At 36.8% G+C, this 18,821-nt stretch overlaps 1 protein-coding gene across 1 annotated transcript in view; it reads left to right on the top strand.

The window, feature by feature from the left end:
- The first annotated feature begins 425 nt into the window (after window positions 1-425).
- Window positions 426-18,821, top strand: part of LOC127168516 (trichohyalin) — a 170,632-nt gene continuing 152,236 nt past the window's right edge. Inside the window, exons 1-3 of the mRNA XM_051115454.1 lie at window positions 426-618; window positions 5,012-5,158; window positions 7,059-7,130. Coding sequence (XP_050971411.1) covers window positions 511-618; window positions 5,012-5,158; window positions 7,059-7,130 — 327 coding nt within the window. The 5' untranslated portion in view covers window positions 426-510. The remainder of the gene's footprint in view (window positions 619-5,011; window positions 5,159-7,058; window positions 7,131-18,821) is intronic.

Raw genomic sequence — 18,821 nt, forward strand, 5'->3', positions numbered from 1 at the left:
TCTATGATTTAGCTATGGAAGATCAAGAAATTTTATGTAAATTAATTAATTTATAAATTGTTGGTCTTAGAACAAGACTTCTATCAACCAGTCAGAGGGTTTGGTTAGGGTACAACATAGGGCTGGGGTTGAGATTGGGTTTAAGGATATGGTTTTAGGTTCAACAAACTATTTTGATCCTGAAAGGGTCTTAGTGAATAAACAGTCACCCTAGAGCAGTGGTTCTCAATTCCAGTCCTTGGGGCCCACTGCTCTGCACATTTCATATGCTTCTGAATCTGACACACTCAGTTCAGTTCATGGATCTTTCTCCTAATGAGCTGATGATCTGAATCAGGTGCGTTAAATGAGGGAGACATACAAAATGTGCAGAGCAGTGGAGGACTGCAGTTGAGAACCACTGCCCTAGAACATACTTGTACATTAGCTGAACTAAACTTGAAAAATACCTACACTGGTCTTATTTTAGCTAGAGAGATAACTACCATTGAGTTTCATTGGTGATTTGACATGTTACTGAAACATAAGATTAGCAAACAGTTTTTAAGACTGCTTTTCCACATTCAGAAAATTGCTGACGTTATCAAGATGGCCATCAAGAAGGGACTTTTTGTGCATGTAAGTAGTTTCTATTTATAATTTAAAGAGGTCCTTGATTATGATTTCACTTTTTTAACTGTAGTTAGCGTGTTTGAGCGTAAACAACGTCTGCAAAGTTACGACACTCAAAGTTCAATGCAAAGGGAGATATTTTTACAGAATTTGCTTTTTAAGGCCTATAACAAATGACTGGTAGGGACTACATCAAGCTTCTTCCTGGGTTTGTGACATCACAACGCATAAAATTTACATAAATCCTGCTCTCGAGAACATACAACTACCCGTAATGGTAAGGGGCGTGATGTTTCCGGACAACGTGCACTAGGTGGTTAGTGAATCACAACACACTGGGCTAGCTAACTATTCTGAGCCCACTGCATATTTTTGAGGGAGGGGGTTCATAGAACCAGGAAGTCAACGGATGGTTTTTAGTAGAATGGAAACAGTGAAAATCGAAAATAGCTGAAGTTTCTTGACAAATACAAACAGCCTGCAGGCTGGCTAATTAACTACAATATATTACTGTTTTGCTCTATTATATCATATTTTACTGTATTAAAAAATTAAATAAAATAACTAAAGGTTAAATGACTAATAGAAAGTTTATCATAATTTCTACATAAATTTATTAAATGAATACATGAATTAATGTATGTTGCAAACTCGTTCTGCTAAAGCTATTGTGATTTGGCAGGACGCAAAACTCTCTCTACCTTGGAGGTGAGATACATGGGACATAATGTAATTCTGTACAAAAAAAGCCATTTGTAACAGCAGATTAAAAAGAAATCCCATGGCCCTAGCCGGACAAAGTACTCTTCTTCTTTTTTTTCCCTCTCTCCCTCTATTTTTTCTTTCAGCTCCACAGACAAAGTCGCAATTAGCATGCTAATGCCGACATCTGAACCTCAAAAGCTATAGAGTCAGTAGGAGGCTTTTCTGGGTGTCTGGAGATAACAAAGCACCTTTTACAAAAATTACTAGATGAAACACTGCCATTTATTCTGAAAGGCCTGATTTCTTCAAGATATGGATGTTTGGCTCTTTTTAATCCCCTTTCCTCAATATGCTGTTCAGGTCGTGTGTGTGTGTTTATGGCTTGTTGTGGTTAATTAAGTTGCATACACTTTACCGTTCTCCTTTGGGTAGAATTCAGTGGATCATCCAGGGTTTTTTGATGCATTTTAGAGTCTGGAGTGGTTCATTTAGGAGTCCTACCTGGTTGTCTTTTCAAAGAGTTGAAGGATCAAAGGATCTCCTAATGCAGAGGTGCTGGGCACCAGCTAAGACCTGGGGTTCAAAGATGGCTGGTCTTAGCGTCAGGTCAGGAATAATGAAGAGTGCATAATAGCCCTATTAATGGGACCTTGGAGTCCAGACCCTAGTACTCACAAGAAACAAAGAAATGTGTGCAGTGCTATGATTGAGAAAGAAAATAGACGTTGCCCTTGATTATGCAGCCAAAGGGAAACAAACGGTGTGAAAGGTGGCCTGCTAGTATAAAGTGGCTCCTGTGATCAAAGCAATTGGGGCCTGGGCTTTGCTAAGCCCTCCTACTCTCGTTGTTACTCGCAAGAGTTGGAAATGCTGGAAATACAAGTAGGGCTTTCCACTTCAGTGCCTTACAGTAGACCTTCAGTCTACAGGAAGTCCATTGGAAGCCCTGCTGTCTGTCTTAAATTAAACCACAGAGCATTGTAGTACCTTATATTTTCCCTGGTGCTTGCTGTTATTTAGTGCTCAAATGTTCAGATCTCTTGCAGAGACTTGTTCTCAGGTTATCATTTGACTCTATTTAAAGTGTGTGTTTTTTGTATATTTCTTAACGGCAGTGAGAATAAAAAGAGAACAAATGGACTCAAATAACTGCAGTAATGTCATTTTGTACTTAATGCAATTTAATAGTTTTGCTAAAGTCCAACTAAAGATATACCTGTATATATTTGAAAGTGCTAAAGTGGAACTATTGCAAGTATACACTTTAAATATATACCAATATTATTTAAAGATCATGTAAAGTATAATTGCAATTTTCACAATCAGTAAGTCTCAAGTGATATGTCAGTACTTACGCTAATAGACTTGAACTATAATTAGTATAAAATAAGTGCATTTTAAATCTATTACTATTTTTTTTTTTTTTTTTTACTAGAGTAACATCTCAGACTTCTGAGAATGTTGGTACTTTAGTGTAACATCTCTCAACATTTTCCTCTGGGGTCATATAAGGAATCATATGAATATTTGTTATTGTTTAAAAGGATATTTTAGCCAAAAAATGAATATTCTGTCATCTTTTACTCAATCTCAGACTCATCTCAGACTTACTTTTGTCTGTACATATTTATTAGAAAAATTGTGTTTTGTCCATACAATAGTGTCACTTTATGAGCAAAAACAGCTGAAACAGTCTTCGAAAATATCACATATTGTATCCCACAGAAATGAAAGTAATATTCACTGTAAATATGTAGTATGATGTAAATGTGAGTATGATGATACATCATCATTTTAAAGTAGTAGCAATAGCGTTGTGCTGTACGCTACAGTGAAATTCTCCAACATGTATGGTATTAATTTTCACTTCTCACTCATGTTTCAGTTAATATCTGTAACCTTTGCTTCATGAGCCATGGATCACAATCTGCAGTGGATTTCATACAGCAGTCTAAACACAATTAAATCTTGATTAGATCATTCAACAGTTTACATAACAGCCCTTTCTGTTTATTGCTCTCAAATGAGTTCTCTCGCTTAGCAACATCAGATGTTCAGTCTGATGGAAGACAGTGCCTGAAGAAATTGATTTCCTAAGCCTTCTGTATCACAATCTGATTTATCGGGGCGCATGTTCATTAAAACATCTTTATGTGTGTTATCTAAGATTTTCCTCGCTGATGTGCCCACTTATGCTCTCTGTGATATGAGATAGGCCTCTTCAGTGCATAGACTCATTTTGCTCTAAGTTCTGATTGGACGACTTTGACCTTTTGGATTTTTTTAAAAGGGTGCTTATAGTTCACGGTGAGATTGTTGCTTCCGAGGCGAATCCTATTGTGTCTTCTCACTTCTGCTGCACCTCTCACAGTATCTCATATTGTGACCCACAATTGCAGAGGCCAATTTAGTAGTGGAAAATGGATTCATACAATCCCTGGGGTTCACAAGTACCACCATGACACACTCTACCTGCCAAGCCATTCTATATAACTGATGAGTCTCAGAATGGTGCATTTTGATGCATTCACTTCATATGTGGAGTTTTGAGAAGGTCTTGATATCCCTCATTGACATAGTGTTGAGAATTAGAAAGATTAAGTGGGTTTTTATATCTGTCCTTTCTTCCGTCCATCTCTCTGTCATGTACAACACCAGCCAAAATTTTTGAATAATTCAGGGGTTGTTTTGTGTGTGTTTTTAAAAGAAATTTCTTATTTTCACTGAGGACCCTAGTAAAAAAAGTATTATATTTGAAATGCATTTATTTTAAGTATAGTTCAAGTCTTATTAACATTTTTACTGACATATCGGTCGAGACTTACTGATATAAGTAATGGTAATTAAATTTTATTTGGAGTACTACTTGTGCACAATGCACATTTCTTAATATTAAGCCTAAAATATGTCTTCATGTCACTATTTCATGCCATTTCTGCTTATTATCACTGTTGAATACAGTTGCAGTTGTGCTACAGTTGTGCTTTTTTGGAAACCATGATACACTACCATTAAATACCTTTTTTTTTTAACCTATATTTTAAATTCTGTACTTTATTGTGTGTTTTTTTTTTTTTTTTTGAGGATTATTGGAACTGTTTGTAAAATGATTTGTAATTTAATTTAATTTTATTTAATTTTATTAAAAATATTTTAGCAAAATATAAAGAGTGCTCATGGGGGATGCAGGTTCAAATCTAGTCTGTGTCCATGACATTATACCTCCATTTTTTTTTTTTTACTTATTTATTTATTTTTACTGTCTTACAGTATATAAAAAATAAATAAATAAGTAAATACTAAAAATAAGTGAATAATAAAAACAACAACAACAACAACAAAAAAACATTTGGGCTTCAACACAGTTGATGTTATGGTGGGTAGTTTTATGACATCTGTCATAGTAAACACACCAAGATGGCATGACATTACTAGGGCTTTTGGACATTTGTTTGGACATTTGGAGGTGATTTCTGCCAGATCTCACACTTCTCATGTGTACATGCTTGTTAGGTTGAACATGCCTCTCCAGCAGTCACTGCTGAAACCCAAACCTCTTTTGTGTGATCTCACTGTGGCCGAGTGTTTGTTTTGACATTCTTAATATTTAATACCATCACAAATAACCACCCAACTCAACACATAACAATCTTAGATAACAGTCTTTTGACATGGCAGCGGTCATGTGTTGTAGGTGGAGGAGCGAGAGGCTCTCATCCTGGAACTACAGGATGTCATCACTGAGCTACACCAGGAGATGTCTCTGAAAGAACAGCACGAGCTCAAGCAGCTTCAACAGCTCCTTCAGCTGGAGACCAGAGTCAAAGAGCTTCAAGAGCAGGTATCAGATACACTGCAGACTTTTTTAGACCCATTTGGGATGTGATTGTCTCATATCTTAATTTCATGTCCTCCATGTGGAATGTGCTTTCACTACCATTTAAAACATAAATGGACTGATAATATTTCTGAAAGATTTTTTTTCTATTTTCTGTTGTAAGGTATTTTAAAGTGTAATTTATTCATTCATTATTTCAGCAGCCATAACTCCAGTTTTCAGTGTCACATGATCACATGATCTGTCAGAAATCATTCCAATATGCTAATTTGGTGTTCAAGAAATATTTATTTTATTATTATAAAAATGTCTGATAATAATTTAGTTTACATTTTATAAAAATGGTATTTTATGGTATTTTTATATATAATTTAAAAGCTATGATATGAACAACAAAGGAATATTTTTATATTATATTTATAATTTTATTGTTATTTAATATATTTATTAATTATACTGTATATTAGGGCTGTGTATTGCCAAGAATCTGGCGATGCGATACGTATCATGATACAGGGGTTGCGATACATTGCGATATTGTAAACAAGGCGATATATTGGGATATTTCTTATTTTATGAATAGGACATAATTTTAGGAAAGCTGTAATTAAGAACACACCATCATATGCAAACCATTCAGTGTTATTGAATCACTTTTTGTGCAGTACCAGTAAAGGGGGGAAATAAAGTGCTTGCAAGATTCTCTAGTTATTAAATGTATAAAATGTAAGCTTTTATAAACAGACCATATATATGTTTAGACCCTGCTTTACAATTTAAGTTTACAATTTTAACCATGTCAGATCATTTTGATCTGAACTTAAGAATTACATCTGCTTAATATCAATAAAAAAATAAAGTGCTTAAAGGATTCCTAAAGAAAATAAAAGATACAATAAAAAAAAATACAGATACTGGACATTCTAAGATCCTTTTTGTTCTGAGAATTTTGCAAGTTTTGGATTTTGCAAGTTTTTCAGTTTGTAATTATGCTCTGTGTGGAATCGCCAAGTCCGCGACGCGAGCACCGCCTCAACTGCACAAAACCAGCCGAAATGACGTCACACTTTACACCGAGGCGGGAGCAGGAACTATTCTTTCGTCCTCCTTTAACGCTAACATTAGCGGCGTGCCCTTATGCTAGTATTTTCTGTCACTGTTTAAGTTCAGAGATAAGAAGACTGCAATCTAGCGGTCAGGATATAAGCTCAAAACGAAGCAACTGTCATGAATCTTGTATGATTCATTTTTGAGAATTGATACAGTATCGCCAAACAAAATAGCGCAATACAAACGTGTATCTTTTTATTTTCTTACACCCCTACTGTATATATGATCCAAAATACAAAAAAAAAAAAAAAAAAATATATATATATATATTTGGAATTTTAAATCATCTTTGTACATGCACACATATTTTTTACATCAACTTTTCTTAGCCCTATAAATGTTCTTTATATAGTCCTCACCCCCTCCATGTGAATGAGAGAGCAACTAATTTAGTGTGCTGAGCATCTCATTGACTTTTTAGGAGGTTCAGTGTGAGAACAGAATCACTGCAGGGATGAAGCTGTAGTGCAAACCGTTCAATCAGCTCAATGTTCCCCTTCAGCCCAGATGACTAGATGAAGGATTGGCATGTCAGGTTTTGATTGAAGAAGTCTTTCACAGGCATAACACTTGTTAAAACTACAGCAGGCTTTCTCTAGCACTCACAGTGATGCAATGTCCAAATAAACCTGTGGAGATGGGAATATTGAAGGGTTATTATTATACCACAGCAAAACATTTGTGTATAGAACGCTGCATCAATCACAAATCTTTTATGTCTTTAAATTGCTTTCTGTTTGTACTTTGCCCTTCAGAGGGACATACTAACTAACTTTGTTTCTCATCTCTTTAGGTACAGGGTTCAGAGGAGACTATAGCTCAGCTTAGACTAGAGCAACAGAGCAACAGCGGCATGTTGAATGTTGTAAGTACCCTCAAAAACAAGCGTTCCTTAACGAGTGTGTGTTCACACCTCACTCACTCTTAACCTTATGTCAGCATGGTTTTATAACAAACCAAAAATGTGTTGAAAAAGGTGTTGGGGTTAAATGAATATGCTAATGGTTTTTAATATTTCAAATACTAAATGCACTCGAGGACATGCTTTCAGCAAAGTGAAGTTGAATGCCCAAAAAACGGTGCTAATGATGAATAAACTAGTGCACAATTTTAGCTAGCTTACTGCGTTAATAAAGCTAAACTTAAAATATTATTAATAATAATTGCAGTAAATATGTTACACCAAGTAATGTAATTCGTCAGCCTGACTGTATGCTATGTAAGACAGCTATTTTTATTGAGACCTGTTTCATTAATATAGAATACAAATGTGGTTCATACACTCAGTATTTAGAAGCAGAAAATAGATTTGTTTTATCATAGTATATGAATTAAACCTGTAAAGGCAGACATATGAAATAATAGTATAATAGCCTGATTTTTTTTCTTTTTTTATGGAACAATTCATTTAACTTTTAGACAAAACCAAGAAAGAAAGAAAAGAAAAAAATGAAAAAAGGGGGAAAACCTGTACATCAATGAAAGCTTATTTATTCAGCTTTCAGGTGATGTATAAATCTCAGTTTTAAAAAAAATTGACCCTTATGACTGGTTTTGTGGTCCAGGGTCACATATGAGAATATAAATCTCAGCTTGAGGAGAAATAAAATCGCCTCAGTTGAGCATGCAATTTCTTGAAATTGCTGAAATTTTAGGGTCAAATATAAGATACTACTGACATAAAATGCATATAAATATCAGTTGTCAATCTATAGTAAAATACTAAAATATCTTTTTAATCTATTTAAATGCTTAGATTTATGATAAAAGCTTTGTAGTTTTTTTTTTTTGTGGGTGTAAAACATATAATTCAAAGCAATATAATGATGACTGAGAGAACAAATAAAACAAGTAACAAATAAAAGTTCCTCAAAAGCCTGATGTATCTTATTTTATACTCACATTTTAACATGATTAAAAAAATAATGTTAAAGGGTCACGAAACCCCAGACTACTTTTTCTGAGATTTTAGCAGAGGTGTTTGTGTTGCACATCATAGATGACAACGTTAGCATCTGTTAATTTTAAATGTTGGAGAAAACAAAAGTTAATTTTGAACAAGTTTTTTTGCTCTATTTTCATCTTCCGGGTTTAAAATACATTGTGTTAACGTCACAGTTTGTGACATGGCAATGGACTGTAGTACTTCGATGACGCATTGGTAATTAATTCATTATTCATGAGGCTGCGTGTTCTTATCCTATGAGAAGACGCTTTGCCTAATTATTCACGATAGCATTTGTTGATTTGCTGTGACAGACACTTCAAACTGTGAGATTGCATATATTAACTGAGAGAAACGTTCATGGATCGAAGGAGAGTGTTTGTTTTTGTTTGCATTGTAAGAGTTTGGCACAAGTGCGATTCATTCATAAAGTGAGTAATAGCCGTTTTTACAACTCCTTAACGCAGCCCATCAAAAGGATTATAAACGCCGCAAAATAAGCCTTAAAATGTTAATAGAGGTGCAACAGCATGTTCATATAAATGGCTGTGCATTTATTTGTGTTGTTAACTCGATGGGAGAGAAATGCAGCACACTATGCCAAATTTTGCAGCATTTTTCAAAACTGTGGTGAGAAGTAACAGTGCTGAAACGGGGGTTTCATGACCCTTTAATGAATAAGATGTAAGGATAGTAGGGATGTGCCCGAACCCGAATACCGTGTTCAGAAAGAAAATTATGTCTACTTTGGAACCCCTAAACCCCCTAATACAATGCTTTCTCTCGTAATTGTATCGTTGCGCAATTATACTGTATATAAATTTGGGGCAGTCGCTATTAATATGCGGATCATTAAAATCGTTTTTGAATGGGCATTCGCTTTTTACTTTTACTTTCGAGATTTGCAATCACACATATTCTTTGTATACTACGGAGCGGCAGTACTTACCACACATTTTACAAGATTAGTTGTTGTGGTGCTTAGGATCTGCAAATTATTCACCATCATCCTATCAGTCATCTCTCCTTACTCCTTACTTCCTGTTTATGTGGTAAGTGCTATTATATGTACTGTAATGTAACAGCAGCCAGCTAACCATGTCCCTTTAGCACAACCTGAATGGATAGTTGTATACCTACGTTGCTTCAGTGCAATAAGTCTCAAAACATTACCAACCTGTCACTGCATTTTCAGTACAGTCTTAATGGAAAGTTGCTCTTTGCTCTCATGCCAACTTATTGTGCAATCATATATAATACGATATTGGGTTGGTCCATATGGGAGATCTAGCTAGCTCAGAACTATTCATTATGATTCAGAGACCGAAGCGGTTCATCTGTCTTGGTCTCGAGCGTGCAGATATGAAAACCCACATCCCCACTGAGTGATTGGAATAGCAGTGAGAGTCTGTGTGGAGTGGTTCTGATGAGGCTAAAGCAGGAGCTGAATAGAGCCACTGTCCCTCCTCCGTCCCCCATCTGGGGGCTACTGACATCTTCACGCATCTGGCTGAAAGCCCAGAGACACTGGGAGTCAGTTATCTCTAATGAATTGTAATATTGTGCAATTTTAATCAGCCACTAGTTTGGTATAATTATCTTATAATTTCTGGGTAGGATTAGATGGTAATTAAATCCATGACTGAGAAATGGGAAAGAGGTCAGCTGTGGAGCGAATAGACAGACAGTGATGAAGTTCTTTTTGTTTTTGTCTAACATGAAAATTGTTCTGAGGAAATAAAGTGGTTTTTCTCAGTTGGTTATTGGATTTGGTATGGTTGGCTGCAGTGATTCAGGATGTAATTATGCATGTCGTTTCATGTTATTAGGTGACGTCTGGAGATTTTTTTTTTCTCTCAGGTTGTTGACCCTCAAGTAAAATCAAATATCAAGGGTCTTAAGGTGGCTTGAGACTGTGTAGGTGGTTGATTTGGCTGTTTAAAAGCTTGAGAGTGTCTCTTTCTGTTCACAGAGGAATATAGTGGTTTCATAATTTGTTTGGCCGAGGTGAAATGTCACTCGGCATACGTTAGAGGAGTGGTTCACACAAGAATTTTGAATAGCTTGTCATCTGCAGAACTTATCAAAACGAATCGCCCATGTGCATAATCAAACCTGCCGCATTTTGACAGTGATGCCAAAATCTTCAGCAAATGAAACGTGTCCCTGATCAAGAAAAATCTAGAAAAACATATGCCGACCTCTTAGAAATATACTCATTGTATTTAATTTGATTTCATGTGGGTTTAAAAATCTTTTTGAAGAAAATTTTCACTTTAATTACTCAAGATGTCATGTGATGTAACCATCAAGTAAAAGCAATGACCTATTTTCCCTACATCTTTATGATATTTTTTCCCTTTTATAAGTATATATTTTTCAATGTGAAAGAAATTATATTAAATATCATTCAGTTTTTGGTAACCTTAGCTTGTCATAAAATGGTAAAATGATGTATTTGTGTTTTAATTTTTTGTTTATATGATTTCGTTGGCAAAAGATTTTAAAATATTAATAAGCAGTTTTACTTTTTTATATCAAAACAACCTAGGGTTTTCTTTTAAAGAATCATTCTTTTAATATTCTTTCTTTATTATGATGTCAGGACAGTTGCATCATCTTGATATCAAAAAACTTCTTTAAATTATTTGTAAACATGCTCACCATACAAGAGGTGTATTCAAGTCATTGTATGAATAATTTGTGTTTTTAATAATAGATTTCATTATATTTTAATATTTGATTGAGACAAAAAACACTGATCCACATAAATTTGAATTTTAAAATTTTAAAATTACATTTAAATTTAAATTGCATTTAAAAGTCTATCATACAGTATAGCTTTAGAAAACTTATATGGTGCTTTAATGCATTATTAATGCAGGCTTATAATAAAAAAAATTATTTTTTGAGTGATACTGATTCCTGTATTTAGAGAAACTGTTGGAATATGCAAAGGTTGCGGTTTTATTCCCGTGGTGCCGATGGGCAAGGTAAGTAGACGGGGAAGGTTATCTGTGTCAAACCACTTGCTCTTACTGCCCACTCTTTGGGTATTTCCCATCTGCCCCAGGGGTTGTCAGGATCCTTACCCTTGTCTTCTATCTCCCTACTTTGCTCTTCTCCTTTCTCCTCCCCATCATTCTTGCCCTCACTGTAGCGGAAACGCATTGCAAAGGAGAACCAAAGTCACACAACATTAGTTTGGTAGTAGCAGCAGCCACAGAAAGCCATTACTCTTCCCTGACAGTATCAAAGAGAACAGTGGAGCCGGGTGCGGCCGGTCCCCCTCCCTCTCGCTTCCTCAGCTACACGCTGCTCGCAGGAAATTGCCTCATACTTCAGTGCGCAGGAGGTGACACGCTGGTGACAACCACGCATGTGTCACTTTCAGGGTCTGGGTGGGAGCAGCCCCTGAATTCTGAGACAAGTGCTGCCCAGGGAGTTGCATGAGGCCAGCGCCTTGGAGGGCTGCATCCGGCAGACCCGCGGCTGATACGGCAGGGCTTGGAGCTCTGATGCTGGATTCCATACGAAGGTCAATACAGAGACGAAGAGTCAAGATCGGAGTGAAGTGCTCCTGGACTTGTTGTGCGACACCACTCTTCCAAAGGTGAAGCCTAACAGGCGTTCTTGCTCTGAGACGCGTGCACTGAGCTACACACTCACCGGTGAAGAGCTGTTGTGCCTTTGACCCTGTCTTTTAAAGTGCAGGGGCAAATTACATCCCGAAATAATAGAGCAGTGCAGTGATGACACATTTTTGTAGGCCACCACGGAAGTTAGCAACAAGAACCCAATAGGATTTTGCCACTAGCTTTTGGATTATTGCAGAAAATAAGATCGGTTACTGACATGTACTTACATGATTTGTTCATCATTATAAGCTTCACATATTAACAACCTTTATGAATTTTGAAGCATAAATACAATCACCAGAAGTATAAAGCTAAACGTAGGCTATAAACAAACTACACTACAGCCGCATGACTTCAACGACACCATTAAGCTTCAGAAAACTCTTTTTCCCTAAAAGTTTAATTTAGAATAGTTTGCAGGAGAGCTGTTTTAAATATAATGATGCTGGGAAAGCACATAGTAAGTAGTTTAACTGCTTGCTGTGATGGCGTTTAATTTCCCTGAAAACATCTGTAGTCCCATTTAGCTTCTTGTTAGCAACCATCATTTTCAAGACAAGCTTTAAAAAATTACACGGGGTATTACAGATGTATTTAAGCCAGAATAAAACTCTTCAGAATAATATGAATCTGAAATCAATTTTGATTTTCTGCCATTTAACCAAAAATATATTCAAAAACCTACTGGAATGGACGTTTAAGGGTTTTTACCTACAAAAATATGTCATCCCTATAGCACTCAATGGTGTGGTAGACCCCTAAACAACTCTCAGTTGCTTGCCAAAATATTCTTGTCTATTTTATCTCTTTATATCAAAGAGGTTTTTAGGACCCGAGCACCGATGGTGTGGCGACCCTATTGGGATTGCTCAGATTCTTCTTCTTCTCCAAAATGAAGCATTTTTGAGGGCCTAAACAAGCTTGAAAACTCATGAAACTTCGCACACACACCAAAAGTGATGAAAATTTACATCTGATATGGCTTTCAGATGTGAGTGTGGCAAAATGGCTCAATAGCACGAAGTGCCCCTTGAGCTGTGTTTTACATACATGTACAAAATTTGGTAGACACGTAACAAACCAATACCTACAAAAAAGTCTCCTGGTACAAAGCCCAAAACCCAACAGGAAGTTTGTTATTTTGGATTTTCTTGGCAAATTTTGTGTGTGTTTTTTTTTTTTGCCATTTTCAGGTGTTGTATTTAAACGGACTCCTGCTAAAGATTTAAACAGATCAACACCAAATTTGGTCAGTGTAATCTAAAGCCCTTTGTGGCATTAAATTGCGAAGATCTTGCGTTTTCGTTAAAGGGAGTGTCCGGGGCAGCCTGACAAACTTCGATGTTTTGCCATGAAAATGAAAGCTGTTATAATTTAGGCATACAATGTCCGATCTGCCTCAAACTTAACATGTTTAATTGGAGTCCTGTCCTGAGCACATGCCCGATATTCAGTTATAGCCATAGCGCCACCTTCTGGCAACATGAAGTAGCATGTTTTATGCCCTAACGAACTCCTCCTAGAGATTTAATGACATCAACATTATATTTGGTCAGTCTACTCTAAAGGCCTTTGCAAAATTAAATGGCGAAGATCTTGAGTTTTCGTTGTGGCCTGATGAGGTTCGATGTTTCGCCATGGGAATAGAAGGTGTTGTAGCTCAGCCATACAATGTCCAATCTGCCCCAAACTTCAAACGTTCGATAATAGTTCTGGCCTGAACACATCTAAGGGCCTACATTATTATACAGGTAAGTTGTTGTTCCTGCTTTGGCTTCTCTGCCTGTCGCACCTCCGCCGCTGCCATTAGGTCAGCTGCAGGGTCGTCAGCTGGAGGCCGCCGGTAACTGATGTTTCGCCCCCTATACCAGTACATCTCCTGGCGGGGGGCAGTGGCATATAGGGGACGTCTCCCTGCCACCTCATGCAGCTACCTTTACAGGGGTGTTGGCCCCCACCCATTGTGTTTTAATATTCTGTTATAATCATAGCAACAGGAAATGACTTAAACTTAAACTTGCAATGTCCAGTCTGCATTAAACTTCACATGTTTGGTAAGAGCCCTGGCCTGAAGACATCTAAAGATCAATATTCAGTTATAATCATAGTGCCACCTGTTGACAATAGGATACGTCATGCTTTGCACTAACTCAAACAATATCCAGTTATAGTCATAGCACCACCACCTGGAAGCAGGAAGTTTGGCACATACAAATGATTTTGACATATTCCATCTATATTTAGCACTTTAAATGCATATTGCCCACCGTTCACTGTTTTCCTAAATCCATTGGATGGTGGTGAGCCCGGGTGCCCGAGCCCTTTCAATGCTGCTTGCAGCTTTAATTTTTGTAGTGCCTCTAGGCTGCAATTTTACGAAAACTGCTGGCCAAGCTCACACATCAGCAAAAAAGTTTGTCATAAAGTATCATAAATTGGTTTCTTATGCTGAAATAGTGTTTAAAAAATGTATATTTCAGGTTGGTAAAGCCAATGCGCATGTGCAGTCCCTAGCTCGTGACTGACTGACTGTTTCTATTGGAAGAGGAGCAGTGATGTAATGACTTTTTACCAATTGGTGATTGGCTCTTTTATTTAAAAGGCGACACTTATTTCATCATATTGTGCATTGCACATTCTTTCCTTCATAGTAATATATGTGAACAGTCCTGGTAAACTGTTAGGACTTCCATTCATTTCAACGAAAGTTGTTTGGCTCAAATAGGATCCCTCTAAAGTACGCTATTTGAAATCTGCAATCTTATCTCATGGAAACCACAGAATGTTTTGAGCCAATCATGTGAGCTGTTAATGCCATGATGTGACTGATCACTCTGAAGACTCTGGAAAATGAAGTCATGACAATGCTAATTAGCTAATAATAGCATAAAGTGCACAGTCACAAACTGTTCACTACTGACTGTCATAAGCTGTTATGTGCAAGGCAGTAGACAGGGAAAACGGAAATAAAAGGAGTAGTCCACTTAGGTAAAATTCTGTGATCATTTACTCACCGTCATGCCATTCCAAACTGGTATGACTTTCATTGTTCTGTGGAACAAAAGCTATCCTTTTAAAGTCCACTTCCAAAACAAAGATTCACATATAATGTACCCACCCCCTTGTCATCCAAGATGTTTGTCTTTCTTCAGTCATGAAGAAAGTATGTTTTTTGAGGAAAACATTTCTGCATTTTTCTTCATATAATGGACTGATATGGTGCCCCAATTTTGAACTTCCAAAAGGCACTTTAAATGTGGCTTCAAACGATCCCAAATGAGGTTGTAAATGATCCCAGCCGAGGAAGTAGGGTCTTATCTAGCGAAACGATTGGTTATTTTCATTTTAAAAATAAAATTTAAATACTTTGTAATCTCAAACGCTTGTCTTGCCTTTCTGTCCCTGAACTCTGTGTATTCTGACTCAAGACAGTTAGGGTATGTCACAAAACTCCAATCGTATTTTCTCCTTCAACTTCAAAAATCATTTCAAAATCATCCTACATCGCTGCAGATGTTCCGGCCCAATCTTTGCAAAGTGAACGTGCAAAGAAGATCAAACACGCTTAACAAAAAAGCTAAAACAGCAATATAGGATGATTTTGAAGTTGAGGGAGAACATGAGATGGGAGTTTTTCGACATTCCCTAACTGTCATGAACCAGAACAAAAGCAGTCCAGGCAGAGTAAGACAAGACAAGCTTTTGGCATTAAAGAGTATATAAATTGTATTATTTTTATTAAAATAACGTTACGCTAGATAAGACCCTTCTTCCTTGGCTGGGATCATTCACAACTGCATTTGGGATTGTTTGCAGCCGCATTTAAACTGCATTTTGGAAGTTCAAAATCGGGGCACCATATCAGTCCATTATATGGAGAAAAATGCTGAAATGTTTTCCTCAACAAACATAATTTCTTTACGAATGAAGAAAGAAAGACATGAACATGTTGGATGACAAGGGGGTGAGTACATTATATGTGAATCTTTGTTTTGGAAGTGGACTTCTCCCTTAAGAACATAAATGATAAACAATGTAGTATATAGTATATAAAATATTTAGGATTTTAGAACCAAAGTTTCTTGTTGTTGCATCATCTACCAGCAGGGGTTAATAAAGCCATGCTAACCATGCTAACACTGACTAACACTGGTTTTCATACCTCTAGAAATTTGAATGTGTTAAAGGGGTTATCGGATGCATGTTGTTTGAACATAAATGTATGTTGTCAATGGGGGTACACAAACACCTTATAATGATAAAAATCCCAGTGTTTTTTTATTTAAACTGTAAAAATACATTCCCCTTTTTCAAATCAAGCCATTTTCAGCATCTTGGCTGTGTGACGTCACACCGGCAGAGGCCACTCCCACGACATACTGACTGACATGGCCGTCTTACCTTAGACCCGCCTTGAATGAGCAGTAACAGTCTGATCGCCATTGTTTTGATGCTGGAACAGGGACGTAGACAAGAATGGCTCCTAAGCGATTGAGGTGTTCTGTTGTTGGATGTAATAATGAACATAGTAGTCATCATTTACTCCCAACATCTGAAGACGCAGTGGATGACTTTTGTTTGTGAAGGGAATGCGCCTGCTGATCTACATAAATGCATCTATGTTCGCGCAAATCATTCGTGATCCAGCTTTACGCACAGCAGAAGTGAGTGTAAGGTTTTTTTTTTTTATGAATCTTTGCAATCGTTTTTCCTAATAATGTGCTAATTAGCAAGTTTCGTGGCTAAATGTGGCTAAAGTAAACAGGCTCGTCACTCCACAGGGAGAATAGAGGGGCGGGGCGAGCAGAGCTTATTAACATTTAAAGCAACATCCACCAGAATAGGTTTATTTTTGCAGAGCTGAAAGGGTGTTTTTTACACTACTATTAAGAAATTTTAACCAAAGCATGTTATAGACTTTTCATTAAGACCCTAAAGTATCATATCAACTTGTGGAAAATGGGCATCCAATGACCCCTTTAAAGGTTGATAGAGTTGCATCAAATGCTGTTCTACTTGGTAGCTTTTGTCAAAGGAGAGCAGTCTGTGTTTTGTTGTCATATAAATGAAATTTTGTCTTTTTCAAGGCTGTTCACAGTATTGCTGCCCCCCACATATCCCTCCATTCTCCTACTCGACATTAAGCTTTAGACGTCTGGAGGAGCAAGATGTTTATTGCTATTCTACAGCAAGCCTTTGTTACAGTTGTCTGCGTTGTCCGTCCTCTTCTCCTTGCACCCCCCGTCCTTTAATTTGGCGCAGAGTTGGGGGGGATTGCGGCAGGGGCCGGTGCGGTGGCCGCGGCTGTGTGATTAGAGCGAGAGTGCTTCTCAGCAGGACTCTCTGTTTTATATTCATCAAAAGCGCTCGCTTTGATTTGCTCCTCCTTGACGTGTGGCGGCGCAGGCTGTCGCACCGCTGCTGAGGAAATCACGCGCTTACAATGTCCCAAACCCCTCCTCCTCCTCCCCCGATTCCCTTTCTTAGCAAGCTCCCTCACATCCCCCTCCCACCCTAAAGACTCCTCTGCCCAGCCCTCAGGCTGCCCTGCCATCTTATTAATTTCTCTATTATTACTAATATCGCCTTTTTCCCTCAGATGGGCCGACTTTCTCCAAGGTCACTGTGAAAGATTTGCTGAGCTGAAACTTAAAATACTCCCCTGTTACACTCAAGCCCACATATATTGGCTTAAATTTAGATCTTTGGTGTTGTTCATTTCATGGTGAAGGTGATGTTTTCTTGCCTTTCTTTGTCTGTGTTAGTCACATTTAAAGGAAATTCACAAAATATTTATTTGGCTTGCTTCTTATATGTATATTTAGGAATTATTTATATCATTAATATATGCCTTGTCTTTTTTAAACACATTGATGTGTTTACATTTTTTAATCATGTTCTTTAGCCATTCTACATGTTTAGTGTACATTAGAGAGAGATTCAAAAGGTGAGACATCGAAAAAGATCAATCCGGAATGAATGTATCAGACTCGCAGCTTGTATGCTAACCACTTCACCCCACTTTCAACTGAATTTAGCAATTTATTCGAGCTCCACAGTTTTGTGACATTTTGCTTTTCAGAGCAGTTTTTGGCATTTGCTATATTTTTATTGCCAGGGGACTGTTTGAGAGACAGGAAACACTTGGGAGAAAAGGGCAGATTGGGACTGGAAAATGACTGGAATCATATTGAAACGCGTGTCAGAACAAGTGCGTTGCCGGCTAGGTCTCGATTTCAGAGCAGTCCAGACCTAATAGGGCTGTAAATAAATTAATTGACTGAGTTAATTACATAGAATGTTGATTAATTCATCAAATGAATTGCAACTGATTAAACTGCTGATGAAAGAACGAAAAGAATTCAAAGATATTACACTGAGGCAGATAAGTTTTAATACACATTAAGTAATTTAATAACCTAACATGACTATATTGAAAAGATCAAGCAGTATTTTGAATTTTTTGCTAACACTTTAGATTCATTAGTTAACATTCATTAATTACATTAGTTAACATGGACTAAGAATGAACAATATTCTACACCACTTGTTAATCTTAGTTCATGTTAATTTCAGCATTTACTACTGCATTATTAAAATCACAACTCACAAGTTGTTTGTTAACATTTGTTAATGCACTGTGAACTAACATGAACACACAATGAACGGCTGTATTTTATTAACTAACATAAACAAAGATGAATAAATAGTGTAATGTAATGTTCATTGTTCGTTCATGTTAGTTGATACATTAATCAATTTCAACAAATGACACTATCGTAGTGTTACCAATTTTTTAAAATTAATTTATTGCAATTTATTAATTATTAATTTGTTTTTTAATTTTTGTATTAATTATTTGTATTTTTTTATTATTTTGCTATTCATATGAGTTCATAGTACCATAGTGAATGCATTGTTAAAATGTAAAGAACTCTTTACTTAATCTTTGCATTGATTCTGATTTGCATTG

This window comes from Labeo rohita, chromosome 7 (assembly GCF_022985175.1).
Source record: "Labeo rohita strain BAU-BD-2019 chromosome 7, IGBB_LRoh.1.0, whole genome shotgun sequence".
Lineage (NCBI taxonomy): Eukaryota > Metazoa > Chordata > Actinopteri > Cypriniformes > Cyprinidae > Labeo > Labeo rohita.